This window comes from Haliotis cracherodii, unplaced genomic scaffold (genome assembly GCF_022045235.1).
Source record: "Haliotis cracherodii isolate W230 unplaced genomic scaffold, xgHalCrac1.p SCAF_3, whole genome shotgun sequence".
NCBI classification, from domain to species: domain Eukaryota; kingdom Metazoa; phylum Mollusca; class Gastropoda; order Lepetellida; family Haliotidae; genus Haliotis; species Haliotis cracherodii.
The window spans coordinates 39,790,982-39,812,076 of NW_027266286.1; the positions used below are offsets into that span (position 1 = coordinate 39,790,982).

Sequence of the window (21,095 nt, forward strand, 5' to 3'; positions counted from 1 at the left end):
CCTAGAAGCCTAAAGGCGTTGTAGCCAATGGAAACTGTCACGAGGAATCCCTAGAAGCCTAAGGGCATTGTAGCCAATGGAAACTGTTATGAAGAATCTCTAGATGCCTAAAGGAACTGTAGCCAATGGAAACTGTTATGAGGAATTCCTAGACGACTAAAGGCATTGTAGCCAATGGAAACTGTTCTGAAGAATCTCTAGAAGCCTAATGGCGTTGTAGCCAATGGAAACTGTTATGAGGAATCTCTAGATGCCTAAAGGAACTGTGGCCAATGGAAACTGTTATGTGGAATTCCGAGAAGCCTAAAGGCATTGTAGCCAATGGAAACTGTTTTGAGGAATCTCTAGAAGCCTAAAGCCGTTGTAGCCAATGGAAACTGCTGACTTATGTCAAGACAATACCAGTGCTCAAACTGTGGACAGAAGATGTTACTGTGATGGCAGACCCAAATTGTCCAGGACTGGCAACAAGTCACTTGTGATTAAATCAGTTACTGCATAAAGTTGTTGAAACATTGTTGTGGTCTCTCTACCTCCTGAATGTAATTCTAATTGGTGCCAATTGAATGTGTGAAGATATAATTGGCATCAAAGTCAATGAAGTTCAAGAGGAAAGCGCATCCACAGCCCTAAGGCATCATCACTAGTTCAAACCGCACCTGGTAAAGCCTAACTAAAGACATTGATGTCGCAGATCCAGATAACCATCAAAGGAACTGGAACTAACTACCAAACCATTGCTAGTGGAGTAACCACTGATGGTTGTAGAAGTAATGCTGAAACATGATGGACATACCATGCTCATGGACATACCAAGTTCATGGACATATCATGCCCATTGACATACCATGGAAATACCATGCTCATGGACATACCATGCTCAAGGACATACCATGTTCATGGACATACCATGCTCATGGACATACCATGCTCATGGACATACCATGCTCATGGACAGGTTCATGGACACACCATGCTCATGGACAGGTTCATGGACACACCATGCTCATGGACATTTTGATTTTACGCCGCTTTTAGCAATATTCCAGCAATATCAAGGCGGGGGACTCCAGGAATGGGCATCACACATTGTACCCATGTCAGGAATTGAAACCCAGGTCTTCGGCGTGATGAGTGCTCGCTTTAACAACTAGGCTACCCGACCGCCCCACTCATAGACATACCATGGACACACCATGCTCATGGACATACCATGGACATACCATGCTCATGGACAGACCATTGACACACCATGCTCATGGACATACCATGTTCATGGACATACCATGGACATACCATGTTCATGGACATACCATGCTCATGGACATACCATTGACACACCATGCTCATGGACATACCATGGACATACCATGCTCATGAACATACCAAGCTCATAGACATACCATGGACACACCATGTTCATGGACATACCATGGACACACCATGCTCATGGACATACCATGGACATACCATGCTCATGGACATACCATACTCATTGACATACCAAGCTCATGGACATACCATGCTCATGGACATACCATGCTCATTGACATACCAAGCTCATGGACATACCATGCTCATGGACATACCATGGACACACCATGCTCATGGACATACCATGGACATACCATGCTCTTGGACATACCAAGTTCATGGACATACCATGCTCATGGACATACCATGCTCTTGGGACATACCAAGTTCATGGACATACCATGCTCATTGACATACCATGTTCATGGACATACCATGCTCATGGACATACCATGCTCATGGACATACCATGCTCATGGACAGGTTCATGGACACACCATGCTCATGGACAGGTTCATGGACACACCATGCTCATGGACATTTTGATTTTACGCCGCTTTTAGCAATATTCCAGCAATATCAAGGCGGGGGACTCCAGGAATGGGCATCACACATTGTACCCATGTCAGGAATTGAAACCCAGGTCTTCGGCGTGATGAGTGCTCGCTTTAACAACTAGGCTACCCGACCGCCCCACTCATGGACATACCATGGACATACCATGTTCATGGACATACCATGGACATACCATGTTCATGGACATACCATGCTCATGGACATACCATTGACACACCATGCTCATGGACACCTCATGCTCATGGACATACCATGGACATACCATGCTCATGAACATACCAAGCTCATAGACATACCATGGACACACCATGTTCATGGACATACCATGGACACACCATGCTCATGGACATACCATGCTCATGGACATACCATGCTCATTGACATACCAAGCTCATGGACATACCATGCTCATGGACATACCATGCTCATTGACATACCAAGCTCATGGACATACCATGCTCATGGACATACCATGGACACACCATGCTCATGGACATACCATGGACATACCATGCTCTTGGACATACCAAGTTCATGGACATACCATGCTCATGGACATACCATGCTCTTGGGACATACCAAGTTCATGGACATACCATGCTCATTGACATACCATGTTCATGGACATACCATGCTCATGGACATACCATGCTCATGGACATACCATGCTCATGGACATACCAGGATACACAACAGTCAATGATACATGAGGAGAGTCACTGGCAGCAGACAGTGCTAGTGACGATGACATCCAGTGTGCCAAGGTGCTCATCATGGGTATGTCAGATGGTTGCCCAGCATTTTGCTTTCTGTGTTAGCTCGAAAAGAAGGAAATTGCAGTGTGTTGAGTCCGGTTAAGAATAAATAGCATAATTTCTAAAATACATCAGATTACACTGTTCCACCAACTTTTATACTACATTGATGAAGTTGCTTCAATCTATTTGCAATTACAATTTTCACAACTGAAATGCACATCTCTCTTATTCTAATCCTGTCAGACCTGTGTGTTGGTCATAACTTTGCATGAAAGGAACTGACCTTGAGAATCTCTGTGAATCCAAAGCGGTTCTCCACCAACGTTGTTTTCTCTGTGTCCAAAATGGCCAGACTCATGAGAAGGTGAAAGTTCTTGCATGGCCTATCCGTCCACACAACCTGCACAGCCACAAACAGCATAATCGTCTTCTCATGGAATAGGCTCTGCCTGTTTCATTCATAGTTGTAACATTGCATCAATAGTAACGTATTCCTTTGGCTACAGTCTAAAGGCCAGTCATGTCCAGTCCAGAAATGAAGGTCTGTCCTATCTGGCCATCAGTCAAGTCTGAGTGTGAATCTGAATCATGTCTGGGCCAGTCATGACCGTCATGCGTATAGATCAATCCTATCTGCTATAACTGCCATGTCCAAGTCAGTCACACCCACACGTGATATCTGAGTCTTTAATGTCTGACAAAGATTCCAAATTCCTGCAACACAGAGGAGGCTGTGTACAGGGCAGCTTAATTGAGAAACCTGACTTCATACTCCTTACCTCCCATAACCTCTGTATCTCGTGGAAATGAAACTCTCTCTTGAAGACGATGAGTATCCAGCGGAAACAGAAGTAGAAGTTGCCGGAATCATGTCCCTCTGCAAGGCAACATACATACACAATGTGATCTCATCACACAGCAAGGCAACATACGCACACAATGTGATCTCATCACACAGCAAGGCAACATACGTACACAATGTGATCTCATCACACAGCAAGGCAACATACGCACACAATGTGCTCTCATCACACAGCAAGGCAACATACGTACACAATGTGATCTCATCACACAGCAAGGCAACATACGCACACAATGTGCTCTCATCACACAGCAAGGCAACATACGCACACAATGTGATCTCATCACACAGCAAGGCAACATACGTACACAATGTGATCTCATCACACAGCAAGGCAACATACGCACACAATGTGATCTCATCACACAGCAAGGCAACATACGCACACAATGTGCTCTCATCACACAGCAAGGCAACATACGTACACAATGTGATCTCATCACACAGCAAGGCAACATACGCACACAATGTGATCTCATCACAGCAAGGCAACATACGTACACAATGTGCTCTCATCACACAGCAAGGCAACATACGCACACAATGTGCTCCCATCACACAGCAAGGCAACATACGCACACAATGTGCTCTCATCACACAGCAAGGCAACATACGCACACAATGTGCTCTCATCACACAGCAAGGCAACATACGTACATAATGTGCTCTCATCACACAGCAAGGCAACATACTCACACAATGTGCTCTCATCACACAGCAAGGCAACATACGCAACACAATGTGCTCTCATCACACAGAAAGGCAACATATGTACACAATGTGCTCCCATCACACAGCAAGGCAACATACGTACACAATGTGCTCTCATCACACAGCAAGGCAACATACGTACACAATGTGCTCCCATCACACAGCAAGGCAACATACGCACACAATGTGCTCTCATCACACAGCAAGGCAACATACGTACACAATGTGCTCCCATCACACAGCAAGGCAACATACGCACACAATGTGCTCTCATCACACAGCAAGGCAACATACGTACACAATGTGCTCCCATCACACAGCAAGGCAACATACGCACACAATGTGCTCTCATCACACAGCAAGGCAACATACGTACACAATGTGCTCCCATCACACAGCAAGGCAACATACGCACACAATGTGCTCTCATCACACAGCAGCAGCAAGCCGTCTGTTAGTGGCAGGACACAGTCAGCGTTACATACAAAACACATTTCACTGAAAGCCAGGGGGTAATCACTTGCAACAAATGTCAGTAATATCTTGTTTTTATTAGTATATCAGCTGTAGTTTTTGAGTAGAATTGTAGCACTGGTTTATCAAAGAGTCCCTGTTACACATGATGACTTATTATCCAGAATAAAAATAGAAGGATCTCCACTTGTCATACATGGTTAATGGCTGAACATTATTTCACAACAAAGCCCAACTATACTAGATATTTTGTAGGAACTAGAGAGCTTACACTGTTCATGAGTAATCAGCTCCTAATAACTGTACCTGAAATATTGGCTTGAGCAGTATTTTTTCTCTCAATATATATAGCTATAATTCCACAATGTCGGCGGTAGAAACTAACATCATAACATATAACAAAACCCTAAAAAAATGGCAAATTTCTACTGGTTCTTATGATACCTTAACTATTGGGCAGTTTGGCAAGGACTACAGGACTAGTGCCAATTTCTAACGCTGAATGTTGGTCTGAATTGTGTTTCAAGGCTTTATGAGTTCTGCACGAAGGGTCAAGAAATAAACATCTGACACAGAAAGTATGCCATTGTTGTCTTACCTAGGTAGTTGCACAGTTCAGGGTCATACACCTGCATAAGCTTGTGGATCTGAGACAGCTGCACTTTCATTCCATTCTGGTCCATTTCAAAATTGTGTGCCTAAAACAATCAGAGGACTTTATCATTTTGCTGTATTTGCAGGGTTAACAAGGTGCAGAAATGTGCATCCAGTATACACAAATGTATAGAACAGACGCAGAAAGAATGTTTAATGAATCCCAAGTGATGCCCAAAAACATTCATTGTACCACATTCTTTACAAGAAATGCAAAGATCCTGTAATTAAAAGTATTTATAAAATCTTGGAGTACAGTACACTATACTATTTCAATACTTTACAGGACCCTCTAAATTAATTATAGGACGTCCCCCGGACCTCTAGTTTTGTAGGTTAAGGTAAAACCGTGTGTTTGTCATACCCATGTTCTGTTAAGTTTCCACATAATTAAACAGACCCATTCCATGAAATGTTCTTTTACCGAATCCCCATCCTAGCACATCTAATGATTACACCTGTGTAAAGTCATTCTTACCACTCTCTCCATAAATCCTGCAAAACACCAGAAGGCATCAACTTCATTCTCCATGACAACCAGGATGGGGGAGAGGAGGTCACTCATGCCCTGGACATAGCCTGCAGACAAACAGCCACAGTCAGTCCCACACTTGAGTGGCAGACCTGCACTTCCAGTATGTAGCAGACAACGCTATGTCCCATTGGTTACATGTTAGTTAAGGTAGTATGGTTACACAAGACACATAAACAAGCATACAGGACTAATGAGTCAAAGACAAGGTTACACATCTATTCACAGCAGTATGAAGTCATATCATATATTTTCAACACAAGTGTAGATCATGTTGGTAGGGAAGCATGGACATTTTACAAACTAGTCAAATCTGTAGATATTTGTTATATTTGTATACTTATCCTGCATTACTCCTTAAGGCATTTACTGCTTATTTTTGACAGAAATCAAGCTGTCCAGCTGGTGAGAGGAAAAAGGTTGTTCCATTCCATCAGCAGGACCCCCAATCACCAGCTGCCATGTCCTCCTGGAAATGGTGGCATCACGGAACCTTCATATTACTGTTGGTCACACATAAATTGTCTGAGGTTATAGTGGGGAGGCAGGTCTGTGACAAGTGGGCTCTTAGACGAAGTAATGCAGGATAAGTATACAAATATAAAATATATCTAGATTTTACTAGATTTTTTTAACTTATCCTGCATTTCTCCTTAATGTATCTGTATCTGACGGTATGGAGGCCGGGATACCTTCAGATGTGTACTTGGTAAACACTCTCACAACTTCCAGTCATCTTAGCCGCATGGTGTAATTCTTCTGCGCAGATCGGTAGCTGATCCTGTCCACGGAAAGGTGATGAGAGTATGAGTATGTCCGGGTAAACAAACAGTAAGAGATAACATCGTGCACTAGGGTCTAAACACTGGATTACCAAGCCATGACTAGGTAAAGGCAGAAACCCCTCCTAACAAGCCAGTAGTGAAACTAATGTCGGTCGGGTAAGGCTGGCTTTGGTGATGATTAATTTTTTCATGGCATCACAGATTGGTCTACTGCTGAGCTACAACCATCGGTCCAAAACTGAGCATGCCCTTGAGTCTTCTAAAACCATCACCTCCAGGTAGTGGCTGGCGAAGCCCGAGTCTGACATCCAAAAACATCCTTCCATGATGGCTCTAATTGAACAATTATTGTGTAGAGTCAAGGCAACTGCCCGAATCTTGTGGGGGTTATTAACTCTCGGCAGCCTGAGATTAGCAATCTCTTAAGCCTGAAGGATAATATCACGCAACCACAAAGAAATGGTACTGCAGAATTCTTTCCTCATCTCCCACAATAAAGGTGGGATGGTGAGAGAACAATCGGGTTGTCCTGGAAGCTGGGTTTTTTTGTCATACAATTCTAGCATAACCTGAGGCAAACCGAACACAAGTGATGTTGAGCATATGAGTCTCGTTCACTCTTGCCGCCAGGGCTAGAGCCAAGAGAAAAATGGTTTTCTTGGTGAGATGTTGAATCGAGGCTTGAATCGAGTTCCACACAAATAAAAAAGAACCACATTTAGATCTCACACATTGGGACAAATTTTGGCCTTCTGATCCTTAAGCTGCTTTCAGTTCCGGTATCTTGGTCTTTTTATGATCTTCCAGAAATGTCAACACTAAACACTTAGGGTAAGGGTGCTAACCTTCAAGTGCCGTTCTGTACAAAGGTGTAGGAGATACTCGGCCAAGAATTGAGGTGAGGTTGTAGTGGGATCTTGAGTTTTTTTTCCTTACAATAGGTCTCAAATGATAGCCACTTATCATTGTAAAGGCCTCGAGTCGAGGGTCTTTGTGCCATAGCAATGGCCTTAGCCACTCGGGCCGAATAGCCTTTCTTGCCTAGGGCCCTTTACAGATGAATCAGGTGTCCAGATGAAACCTGCCTGGTGTTGGTTGTGGTCGACTGCTGTGTGGGTGCATGCGTAGGTTGGTTCACCCTGGTAGGGGTAGTGGATTGCTTCCTGCAAGGTTTCCTAGGTCCACAAAACACCCTCTTGCCGGCAACCATGCTCAGTGTGAGGCTCCTGGTGAATAGGTCGATGTTGGGTTGACATGTGAGATGGAATGCCCCTAGGTGCCAATGTGTCTGGCCTGGATAGGGTGTCTGCCAGCACATTTCGACAAACTTCACATGCTGATATTAAATATTATTGCATATGAACAACACCGAACCAGACACCACCAATTCACAAAGGGAAGTGACCAAAAATAGCAGCACATGTTATCCAATTCCGGTATCACGTGGCAGCTGGTGATTGGGGAAATGGAACAACCTTTTATTCTCACCAGCTGGACCAATCAGAGCTTCATTTCTGTTAAAAGTAAGCAGTAAATGCGTTAAGGAGTAATGCAGAATAAGTTAAAAAATATAACAGATTGCGTAGCGCAGTCAACTTTTGGATACAGTTTTGGTCTCACCTAGATCAAAGTTGTACATGCAGTAGGTCATGAGGATGTCGTTGAGCACCTGCAAATTCTGATTGTTTTCGCCCACAAAGAACTTCTGTGTCCGGTCTGTCCTCGTCACATCCTTGTCTGGAACACAGAGCTCAGTCACCAACACACTTCAGAACCAGGAACTAACAATGCTACACCAAGTACAGAACCCTGCCATTTCTTACTGACTATGGTATGTATAAGAATGCTCACCAATAAGCCCTTTTCTCTCCCTCAGCAAGGCAAATCTGCGCTCCTGTTCTGAGCTGATGGTCTTCCACTGCAGCTTCATGCGGAAATAGTCATCTCTGCAAGATGAAGGTCAAGAGTTACCATCTCTGTACCATGTCACATATACATTATTTACAAATCCATATTTCAAAACTGTTGTGAGAGAATTTAGAAACTTAAGTTCCCCATCTTCACAAATGATGTAGCAACTGTCCCATCCTTACTCTGGCACGCTAGACAGTGCTCCATCATTGAGTACCTGTGCAGCCTACAATAGGTCAACAAGAGCCAAACAATCCCTCAGAATATTCATTGTGCAACTACTTGACACAAGGGAAATATTTGGTATAAAACTCATCAGGGGGATGTAATGATAATCTCAATGCTTAATGTGGAAGCATTTTTAACTGCTCTCATTGTTGTCTCAAGCTGCAGGATATGATATCAACTTGACAATACATCCAGACACTCACTGTGCCAGTACGTGCCCCACAAGAAAACATTTCCAACACTCAGCCAGAGGTTTCAATGACTAAAGCATTGCTCAGTGCTGTAGTCAAAGTCTAAAGTTTTAGATATTTTTGTTCTAGATGATTCACCCTGTGTGAAGTATTTGAAGACCTGATTCTGATTCACGACTTGACGTCTTTCTATACTCGGTGTTGTCTTTAATCTGAAATTGTAGCAGGTATCAAAAACAGCTCAACATGCTTTCCCAAAATGTGTTGAGACACAAAGGGGAAATATCTGGAAAGCACTCAGCGGGAATTTTTACACCGATCTGAATGCACAATGCTAAAGCATTGCTGAGTGTTGCCCATGGTGGATCTAAACCTGCATGCCCCTAGGAATGCAAGATGCTTGCGGTATTGCGGTATTCTTAGAGACCTCGGTCTTGCTGTCATCGGTGTGACTTCCAAGTAGCGAAATAGATCCCGAACTGGGAACATGGATAAATCAGCTTTATCTTGATGTGCTAAAACTGTAGATAGGGATGATAAGGTAAAGGATCGTTTCTCCTGCCCTTGGTGATTTTGAGCTACAAAGTCACACATCAGCAGTAAATGAATCTTCCCATGAGACTGTCGAACTGCAGGTAAGTGACGTCTGAGGCATGAATCTCGCCAATATGGTCAGCTGTGGCAAAGGTAACCCAAACTACAGTTTTTTTCTTGAGCTATTGTAATGATGCTTCTACATTTGGCTCATAGGGATTTGTAGTCACTTGTTGTAGAGCCACACAGGGTCCTCCCTGATCCTCAATGCGAAAGCTCTTTAACATCAATGTGATCTCTGGAGCTGTACTAATTCTATGAGATCTGGGTTAGTATGGTACAATCAAAATCAGATTGACTATCTGCGTGTCCCTGAGTTCCTGTAGAATTCTGGCTGTGCAGAGCTGGAGGCAGGAATAAAGACCTCCCATGTGATAGCAAAAGCATCCTGGTCCCAAGTCCAAGGAGCTGGGCCTTGTGACATGAATACCTGAATCTTCTGAATCTCCCCATGTCGTACGCAGACGTTGTAATCATAATAGATGTGGTCATCATAATAGAAGTAGAAGAAACAGCTATGAGACGTCTCCATTGCCGTCTTCTTTCTGATGAGTTTGGTGTCCGCCTGTGAGGTAAGAGTTAGGATGGGGAAAACAGCCTCTTCACAGAATTAATGGCCTTTTTGTCTTCTATTTCTCATCATCTTGTTGTCTCTTTTAGCTGAATCTCATTTGCAGGAAATGCCTCCAGAGAGAGCCTTGGCACCTCTGAAGTGTGCTAAAACATAGGTGTTGGCCCCCTGAAGAGCTGGGGTAGAATAGGTCTTTAGCAACCCATGCTTGCCGCAAGAGGTGACTATTCTTGTCATAATTGGTGAGCAACGTGATCATTTTAACTGGCTTGGTTGATGCATGTTATCGTATCCTCATTGTGTGGATCAATGCTCATGACATCAATCACTGGATTGTCTGGTCCAGAAACGATTATTTACAAACTGCCGTCATATAGCTGGAATATTGCAGAAGAGCCCTAACACAAAGAAGGCGATACAGTTGTCAAGGAGTATATCCTCAGCCATACGACATGATTCCTTGGTGCATCCAGAGAGTGCGAAGATATCATAAGTGTCGGAAGGCATGATAGTTGTTAAAGGACTATATCCCCAGCCGTAAAGCATCTTCCTCCAGCTGAATGTTATTCACAGGGGATGCCTCTAGAGAGCACTTTGGCCTCTAGTTGTACTAAACTGCAAGGCAATAAGATGTGCTGTCTCTAATTGATGATCATCTCTAGTTGCTCTGTGGTTGTACACAGAAACTTACTGTCAAAACATGAAAGTGTGAGAAAGTTCTGGATCAACACAGCTGCTTCGATCTAGTTGTCCACGTGGGGATAGTAGACAGGTTGGTTGTAGTTACAAATGTTTATATATTATCCTCATGCAGAGGCCATGGAAAAGTGTGCCACTACTTCTACCTGGGCTGCTGACAGACACCCGTAAATTAAAAAAATCGAGGTGTTCTTGTATGTAGCAAATATTACCTACAAACGTATTGAAACAAGAGTCATCAGAAAGATGACATATCCCCCCAGCAGCTGTCTGTAAAGTAACCACTAGTAAATGTGCAATTCTGTATGTAATGAGTCAACAGTTGAATGTTCTTTTAGAAGCATACATTGTTTACCCACTGAATGGTTTTCGAATTCTGGCCCGGAAACGAACCCCATCCCCAATTGAGTCTATGTCCAACTTCATTCCATAAAAATTTAAAAAAAGAAAAATTGGAAAAATCCCAAAATATCAAAAGGCACCAGTTCAGTATGTGCCTGATAGATTTGCCAAGTTTCAATCAAATACACTGAATGGTTTTAGAATTCTGCCCCGGAAAGGGAAATGATTACGGACGGACAGACGGACGGACTGGCTGACCGCTATATCGGGGGGATAAAAAGAGTCTTATATCAAAGGATATAAAAGAAGACTACCATGAGAAAAAAAAGTTAGGGCTCAAAGGGAGGTAACTCTAGTCGGTGGGGGAGGGGGGGAGGAGGCACATTTGGGTTCTGTGTTATAAGTAGGATCTCACAAAGAAGGAAATTGGACTATGTTGTATCAGGATAAGAAATAATTACTAACTATGGTTTGTATGAGTCACAGGAACCATCTACGATAATACCACACATCTTTCTTGTTGTGCCTGAGTATGTTGGGGGTATCTGGTGTGACTCAAGAGTTGTAATAACCTTAGTGTACTTACACTCTCCGTTTGCGCTCATCTTGTCTCTGTTTGAAGGTTGCATCCCATCGATAGAAACCCAGGAGAAACTTCCACACCTCACCACGAATTACTGGGTCGATTCCCTAGCATCATACAAACAACCATTATAGAGGTTTTTTTCCAAATTCATCAATGCTATTTGGAAACCTACATTGCCTATTTATTCATAATCAGTTTCTGAGAGAAACAAATGGGGAAAAACCAGCATAAATTTACATGTCAATTTGAAACTCATTTTTTTTTATCTGTGTACATATTTTTGGAATAAAAAAACTTACTCCTCTGAAAATGATGTCCTTGACATGTTCTGGGTCTTTGATGCATCCTTCATCATCCATCTGAGCCGTCCATTGCTGCTGATTCAAAGGCTCACCTCGTTTTACCTCAGGCCGCTTCGGCAGTTTGGTCTGAGAAATATCAACACTCATCAATAGTTGCTTCATGGAGACCTTAATACCATTCTTTCACAATCTGAATCTTACTAGCCCATACCTACTGAAAATCAATATTTAAATTTCTAGTTGAGTTACATCATACAAGAGATCTATTAAGTAAGCAATAACTCGGACCTTTGTGACAACCTCAAATCCTGGTTCATCCTGGTGACTGATCTCCATGCCTGGAATGTCCTCCTGCAGCAGCTCTGCGACCTCCTCGCGTGGCCGTGTCATGGGGTTATCCTGCTGCATCAGGGTGTCACGCAGGAAGTTGGTCACTTTCGAGAAGCCCCCCATGGTCGTGGTGTATGGGTCTTTGATGAACTTCTGCCAACAGACACAATAACTCCACAAAATAATTAATCATCAGCACAGAACAAAATCAAAATACTTTTAACATCCTCTCTAAACTGAAATGATGACTTTTCCATAAAACAATGAAAAATAATACCATCAGGAAAAAGAAGTTTAATATCAAGTGAGTTACAGTCATTCAAAGTCCTACATTCCTAATTAATTTGCGAAGATCAGGGTTACAATTTGTCTTCAGCAACCCATGCTGGTCATAACAGGTGTCGTAAAAGAGGTGACTAACGAGATCAGGTGGTCAAACTCGCTGACTTGGTTGATCCATGTCATCATAGCCAAATTGCATAGACTGATGCTCATGATGTCAATCGCTGGATTGTCAGATCCAGATTGATTATTTACAGACCGCAGTCATATAGCTGGAATTTGGCTGAGTGCGGCGTTAAACAACAAACAAACATTCCTAATTGCACAAAGGCCAGTAGCTGTAAAAATATGATCATCATGATCATCATGATCGTAAAGCACCACCATTATTCAAATTACACTAGGGACCCATCACACCTTCCTTTTGTTTTAATCCTTTCAGTCAGTAAATTAACACACATAAAATACTAATATATGATGTGTTTACTTTAAATCGGGCTACTAATCACACCATAACTATGGTGACATGGCAGATCACTATACACAATGTAGTATATTCACTAACCGAGACAAGGTCCCCTTGAGAATCAGCGAAGAGATGCAGCTCATCGAAGGATTTAGAGAGCATCTCTGGATCATGTTCCTGAATTATGAAAAGTCGGGTGTCGTTGGGAGATCTGAAAGTATACCACATTGAAACATCAGAGACAAAAAGGTGAACACTCCATGTTCCTGTATCTCATACTAAAAACATGAGGACATAATAACAATTATAACATGCAATTCTAATATACATATGAATTCAGTGAATTTGGCTTAAAGCCGCTTAGAAGAGTCTTTCACTCATATCAGGGCATGTCAGCCTCCTGTGGGAGGAAAGCCCGAGTGATGCAGGTCTTAGATGATGTTTACCACAGCAAACATCATCTGGGCAAATCTGGAATTTGAACCCATGAGCATAGGTTTCTGGAATGCCTAAGGGAAGCAACTCTGCACAGCAAAATGTGATGCCTTAGATGACTGAGCCACACGTGGAGCTATTATGGATCTGTTAAGTTTAGATATGATCCTCTTTTCAGAACTTATTTTGGGATCTTTCAGTTTTTTGCTAGTACTCAAGAAACAAAGTGTTACTGGTGGACAAAAGGATGGTCCCCCAGAAGAAAGATTTGAACTACAATTTGAATGCACCATCATTAAATTGTCCCCAGCAGTCATCATGATGTGTATTTGACCAACTGGAATACACTGGCTGACCCACCTGCGGATATGTACAAACTGCTCCAGATCCCGGAGTAATGCCTTGCTGCCACCATTGTGGAAGTGCAGCGCAGGGTACGTTGTGCCATCCTTCAGGATAAAGATGATATAGGCCCAACCATGATTTGGAGCACTACGTTTGAAACTTTTCAGGTCCAACACATCAAAACTGATGTTATATTTACGACGGGCGTCCATCTTGGCATTCATGGAGACTAAATTTAATCAGGAAAAAAACCAGTGTAAAGATTGTAACTTGTAATTATAGACAATATAAATAAAGATGATCTCAGGGTGAGTGAGTTGGGTTTCTTAACCAATATTTCAGTAATATCTGACATGACAATTTAATATTAAACCCACAAGCAGAAGATCTTTGAGTTACTAAGGGTAGCAACTCTGCATCATAAGTTTTGATGCCTTGATGACTAAGCCACTGTAGATGACCCAGTTAAGTAAGTACAGGGCATTACAGGACATAACTCTCTACACCTTCACCTCCTATAACAATCTAACTCAACTGTGCCTGTGCCTGTGCCTGTGCCTGTGCCTGCACTTGAGCCTGTTGGAGATGACACACCAGTACAAATGTCAGGTTAGGATGCACAACATTGCTTCTACAAATTCAAGACCTCTTCAATGCAATTTATATTTTCAAGACAGACCTAAATAATCAAGACTCTGTCAAGCCGGTGCAAATCTTGACGACATGTGTGAATTGACACACCTGAATCTGCCTCTCGGTCATTCTTGTAACTGACACTGCTGACACTGCCCCCAATGACTGCCCAGTCCTGGTCCGACTGACCATCCACAGCCACAAGGTCCTCTGCCCTCCACTCTATGTATGTTCCATCATGCTGAAACACACCAGCAGCAACAAGGTGAGACACTTTCCCACGCCACCATCTTAGAGGGGTAAGTTCACAATAACATTGAAACATTAATGATGATTGTTGTATGTTGTACATATTGTATGTTTATACAATCAATCATTTTGGAAACATGTACCCAGTGAGTGAGTGATTATGGTTTTACACCATATTTAATAGCAATATCCCAGCAATGATATGGCAGGGGGCCCCGGAAAATGGGCTTTACACATTGTACCCATATGGAAAATACAACTCGGGTCTTCGGTGTGATGAGCCAACACTTTAACCACTAGGCTACCCCACCGACCCCCATATACATGATATACCCAAGGCAATCAAGCATTTAATAACAGTAAATAATATGAACAACAAAAAAGTAAATGAGTTTTGTAGAACCTGTAACATTCAACTGTTGTGAGTTCACATCATAACTATATCAGAAACAATACATGCTAAAAGGAACATATACAATTTTATCATCCATGTCAAAATGATGAGATCTGATTCACATGATCTTGATAAAATACTATGTATCCCGCAGGAGGGAAATAAATTTCTCAGTGAGGGAATAAATCCTTATTCCACCTCCACAAAGAAAACAGGCAGCACATGGATTTTTGGACAAGATAATAAATCCCTTACACTTTGAAGCAAAAAGCTGCACGCTTTTTCCCAGTCTTTGAAAGTCATGTGACCTAGCACAAGTTAACCTCAACCCAATCAAACCTGCTGTTCCATCAAATTTGTTTTAATTCTTTTACAATGGCAGATTAAAACATGTTGGGGAGATAAATGTGTTGTAATGTATACATTATCAGGTCAACACTAACATCAAGCAGTTTGTAAGAGTGTGTTTGGAATGTTGCCCGTCCTCAATAATGTCAACATGTTTACAACTCTTTAACATCATACATTAACATACATGTGAAGTACACTGTTACCATTGTTACCTGTTTTGTATTGGCACAGCAATTGTTGTGCAATATTTTTATCAATGTATTGCATCAGGGCATAGGCATTTGCAATGCTCTGATAGTACTTTGACATTGTGAAAGTGAAGCTATGACTTCTGTTGGGACATTTTGGTCACCAATCATGCTAATTCAACATTTTAAGCATTATACAAGATGTCTTTTTCAAGCCACAGGGGCTCATTAATGCAGTTGCATCTAGCATCACCATGATTACCAATACCTTAATGCTGTACTTCTTACTTCAATTCAAACATGACATCAAAGTCATATGGGGACATACAGTCAAGTCTCGTTAATCTGACACTCATTAATCCGACAATCGGCCTTATCCGACACTAATGATGGGGACCGATTAAATCAGTGATATTTAGACCCGTTGATCCGACAGTCTCGCATTCTGACTCCAACACACCTAATTTGCAACGAATTACCGAAAGACTCATTAATCAGTCTCATCACTCCGACACAGTGATCAGCGTACTCCGTGGTCATCTGCCCGCGAGTACACAGCCAGTGTTTTGATGTGAGACGAGTCGGCTAGTAGCTGCATATTACAATGGCTGCAGAGATAAGCTTGCTTAACAAAAAAACAAATTATAGATTTAAATAAAGAAAACAGAATTAATCACATGCTTAGATTACCTCAATCTCATTAAAATCAGATACAAGTTCTCCCTACGCCGAGGACACACCATTACAGGTCACATCAGAAAGACCTTTAGCGGACTATGACCGGTCAATGAAATGACTAACAGGAAGTCGACATTAGCAACTTAGAAAGCAGCTTTCTTGAGCCTTGCGGTACCACTTTCAAACTCGCGACTTCCATTCCAGACTTTGCTTTTTAAAGTATTTTGAATACGTCATACAGTCTGTAACAGTTGTTTTGTGTTAAGCTTTAGCGGTTGCATAATTAGAAAACCTATTCCGCTAACAATGTAACATAACAAAATGAATACTTCATTTTTTATTACATGTTTGTATCATTACCTATCGTGAAGTTCTCTGATTTTCGATCACAAACGTTGATACTTCTTAATTTCGTATAAGCTTGTGTAAGCAACTCTGTGGTGTATTCTATTATACTGCATCTAAGTATCATACATAGATATATCACTGTAAACTTATGTAACATATGTCTGCTTCCATACCTTTTTGATGAGGAAAACTCTCCCCTGGATGTGAGCATCTTTATCCTTAGAATCTTGGACATTGATGTGAATGAATACACTTTCTTTCTCATAAAGGACCTGTGGAAAAATCGAAAAACATAATATGGTATCAATGATCAGTGATGTAGGGAGCATTACCTTGCAGCATTAATACATTATTTATCATGATCATGATTACAAGGATCATATGTTGTTATCGATCACTGTATTTATTGCCTGTCCAGATTCAATATTTACAGGCCACCATCATATTATAGCTGAAATATTGCTGAGTGCAGGGTTGACATCATACAAACAAAACCAACATATGTCCTGTCCTACAATCATCATAAATTCAGATCCAAACACCAAGGTATATGTTGAATTCTTTTAATACTGTACATAACCTTTTTAATCTTACTTGCATCAGGTGTGAAATAATAAACTCTCAAACTTGTTAAGGTTATTTGAATTTTGAATGATCTGACATTGTTTCCCAAATGGAGACTGTACCCTGTGTACCTGAGTCACCAGTAAGAAAGCTGGACCATACTGGACTGTGCAGCTCCACAAGACATACATCACTTCATACAGTTATCTCCTACATACATTCAGCACCTTTCCACGGCCGGGTGAGCAAATTTCATCTCCAGCAAAACAATGACTTTGTGTCCATTAGAGGTATCGCCTGACACCTCGAGATACGATACTTATCACGATACAGACTGACAATACCACTGGTATCATCATACTCCACAACAAATACATGCAGTTAGAAATGAAGAAATCACTGAATTACAACTCTAAAACCTCTGCACACGACCTTTTTTCTGTATGAGGACTTATCAAAATCAAACTGAAGACTAAATGCAGCAGGCTCGTCCATTGTTACCACCACCTCCCCGTGTTTCGCTATGCTACTTCATTTGTTATACCATCAGTTCCTTTTCTATTTATAGCAATGACAAAAACTGACAATTCAAGTATCGTCTGTAACTAAATATCGATGACACTGTAGGTATCGGTGAATCATTAGCCCTATTGCCATGATTGCCATGATCACAGGTGTTTATGTATGACAAAAAGAATGCATAAAGGTCAACAATCTCAATAAGTTTTCAACTTTACATATTTCTACTACACATGTTCCACATAGGTGAAAACAAAAAGACATTGAGTAAATGTAGCCACTCATTAATCACTGGATTGGTTTTAAAAAAATTAAAAACTTTTAGAGGGTTAAAGTTCAGTTCAATTTCTAGGACATTCAATTTCATGCATATTTTCATACAAAATGTCAAAAAGATATTTTAAAATTGATAATCATACACAAGAAGGTGATACAATAATGAAAGTGTTCTAATGCCATTCGTCTCTAGCACTGCACTGACGCATTATTGTAATAATTAACACATCAAAACTGATAATCATGATAATATACAAGCAGTAGAAAAAACTGACTCAAAGTTTTCAACAAAATCTTATCTTAACATATTTCTGAATTTAAAGGTTATCCAATGTATCCTTCTTCGTGTTCGTGTCACAGTGTACAATACATTGACCTACCCTCTTTAATAACTGTGTATACACATCTCGCATTACACGCATGGCAATAGATCAATAATATTCCCTTGCTAGATGCAAGAACCTGCTTTCTCATTGGTTAATTGGTACATATATATGCAAATTTTGTGCAATCGTAGGGCCTGGCATCCTCTATGATCCAGTGTATAATTTCTCCATTCTATTATGATAAACACTCTGGACCCATTCAACACAAAAGCTTTGTTTCGGAAGTGACGTTACCATCTCCCTCTGGCTTATCACTAACAGATATTCTCTCGCTCATGGGCTGGAATATATATGTCTCTTCTGAATAAGAGTTTGGCACAACACAAAGCAACATTCATTAAATTGGGGATAAAATACAGTAAGGTCACAATACAATACATATCATGATACATGGGTCACGATACGAAATATATCGCAATATGCATATTTACCTCAAATCACATGGAAATTTCTTGACTACAAATACTTCAGAGCAGGTTCAAAAGGAAAAGCTAGCTTTGGATATTCGTGGAAGCTATTTTTAGTAGTGAATGTTAAATGCACTTTACAACACATTTTGTTATATTCCAGTGTATCATCTTGTATTGATACAGCCCTAATTAATACGAGCGAGCCTGTGATACATAAGCATCATATTATTGAATCAGAATACTGTGTAACATTTGATTTTTAGTGGAAAAGATGTTTTCTTGACTAGTAAGATTGTACTTCAGTTGTATTTGAGGCAGTATGTAACAAGGTGAATCATGTATTGGTGCTATCGCCGCTTGTTTCAACACTCAAAGAGCTGCACAACGTAACTGGACAGCTATTTTTTTAGTTCTGGCATTAAAACTGGAGTGAGATGAGCTGTGTCGATTGGGTCCAGGGTAATAACGGAGAGATAACACACTGGATAGTTGAGGACAGGGGACTGGGCAGTCTTTCATGTGTTGCTTAGTTTTTCTTATTGAGGGCAAGCTGCAAGTAGTTTTCCTGGGCTTTTGGCATATTTAGTAAAACCATGTTAAAAATGAGAGTACAATATTTGTTTAAATCTGACACTACATTCAGCATGTTCAGTTCCTATTAAATTAAAGTCTACACAAAACAAAAGAGCAAATCCTTAGTCAACGCACAGATCATTGGACACAAGTTTTTCAAACTTGAAAATGTAATCACCACTTTATTATGGCTTTTAATTTCCCCATTCAGTATTCCAATAATAGGACTTTATCCAGACATGTGTTCAGATTTCAGATTTACATGTTAAATGATGAATGGAACCATTTATGTTATCTGAATATCACATAAATATTCATATTAGTTAGGTACAGGTACACAATTTCAGTTCTATGCTAAAATCAGTTTGGATTTTTTATCAAGTTTATACAAACACATTGCAAGAAGTTGGAATGGATTAAACTAAAGGACAAGGTCAGAAACTGTAGCCAAGCATCTATCAGCACATGTTGACATGTTATATATACAGTATAATCTAACCCTTTAGTCTCATGAAGATAATCAATTGGAGATTTGGCACAGAGCAACAAATTAGACTGTCTGGATGTAAGCTGGATAACACTGCCATGATAATCAAAGTTGGTTGGTTGTTTAACACCGAACTCAGCAATATTCCACGTCTATGACGGCGGTCTGTAAATAATCAAGTCTGGACCAGACATGATAATCAAAGGACTACATCTACAGACGTCATAGTATCCTGATCAGACACCAGTCAGAAGCCCAAGTACAGTTTGTTTGCTTTGTTTAACACAGATACTAATATTAACAGTAAGATATACTGAAGATGATGCAGAGAGACAAGTTTAAGCAAGTAGTCTGAAAGTGTTTGGGCACAGACTGCATCTAACAAGACTGTAAGCACTGAGTGTTCAACATAATCTCACAATAACACTTGCAGAACTAGTGGCATGGGCTAGTTCCATAACATGATAAACTTGATTCTGGACACTCTTAGACCCAACCAGCCTACAAAATGACCATGGTGACAAACAAATGGACATCAAAAAGTAACATTGGCCAAAACAAATTAGTCAACACAGCTATGGATTAATTGTGCATAATTTTTCCAAGTGTACTTTAGACAATATGTGGCATTTCCATTGGATGAGAGGTTGGTCACATGACCACAAACCTAACAGTCATACATTTTTAATGAGACTGTATTCTTGAAAGGATGAATACACTGACAGACTACTTCCACATTCCTGGGGGAATTCCCTGGCCCAAATTAATACAGAAGCATTGTTTCTGATCAAATACAAACTTACATCTCCAACTGAGCATTTGAAAAAGAGCTTTTGACTGTATGCCTGTGATAATATCCTTGCTACAATCCATCCCTGAACAAAACCCATACTTTACATGCAACAGTAGGCAGTGTCTGAAATAAGTGTCTGCACACTTGCCCATGGCTGGTAACTTTTCTGTCGGGCTGCATGAAATTTTCCTCCACGTGCCTGACTGACTGTCTGGCAGAAAATATTAAGACTACTTAAAGGGGCACTGATCTAACGCAATTCCCCGGACTGGTTGCTGCCTTTGTTATTGTTTTTTTC

General features: G+C 41.0%; 1 protein-coding gene across 1 annotated transcript in view; it reads right to left on the bottom strand.

Annotated features, from left to right (window-relative positions):
• The window catches only part of LOC139473610 (TBC1 domain family member 15-like), a 39,636-nt gene that overhangs the window by 13,398 nt on the left and 5,143 nt on the right, over positions 1-21,095 (bottom strand). The window contains exons 2-14 of the mRNA XM_071256282.1: positions 16,963-17,061; positions 14,690-14,822; positions 13,964-14,177; positions 13,268-13,379; positions 12,379-12,573; positions 12,088-12,216; positions 11,789-11,892; positions 8,518-8,612; positions 8,287-8,403; positions 5,828-5,928; positions 5,294-5,393; positions 3,428-3,525; positions 2,932-3,048 (exon numbers count right to left, since the gene is read on the bottom strand). Coding sequence (XP_071112383.1) covers positions 2,932-3,048; positions 3,428-3,525; positions 5,294-5,393; positions 5,828-5,928; positions 8,287-8,403; positions 8,518-8,612; positions 11,789-11,892; positions 12,088-12,216; positions 12,379-12,573; positions 13,268-13,379; positions 13,964-14,177; positions 14,690-14,822; positions 16,963-17,061 — 1,614 coding nt within the window. The remainder of the gene's footprint in view (positions 1-2,931; positions 3,049-3,427; positions 3,526-5,293; positions 5,394-5,827; positions 5,929-8,286; positions 8,404-8,517; positions 8,613-11,788; positions 11,893-12,087; positions 12,217-12,378; positions 12,574-13,267; positions 13,380-13,963; positions 14,178-14,689; positions 14,823-16,962; positions 17,062-21,095) is intronic.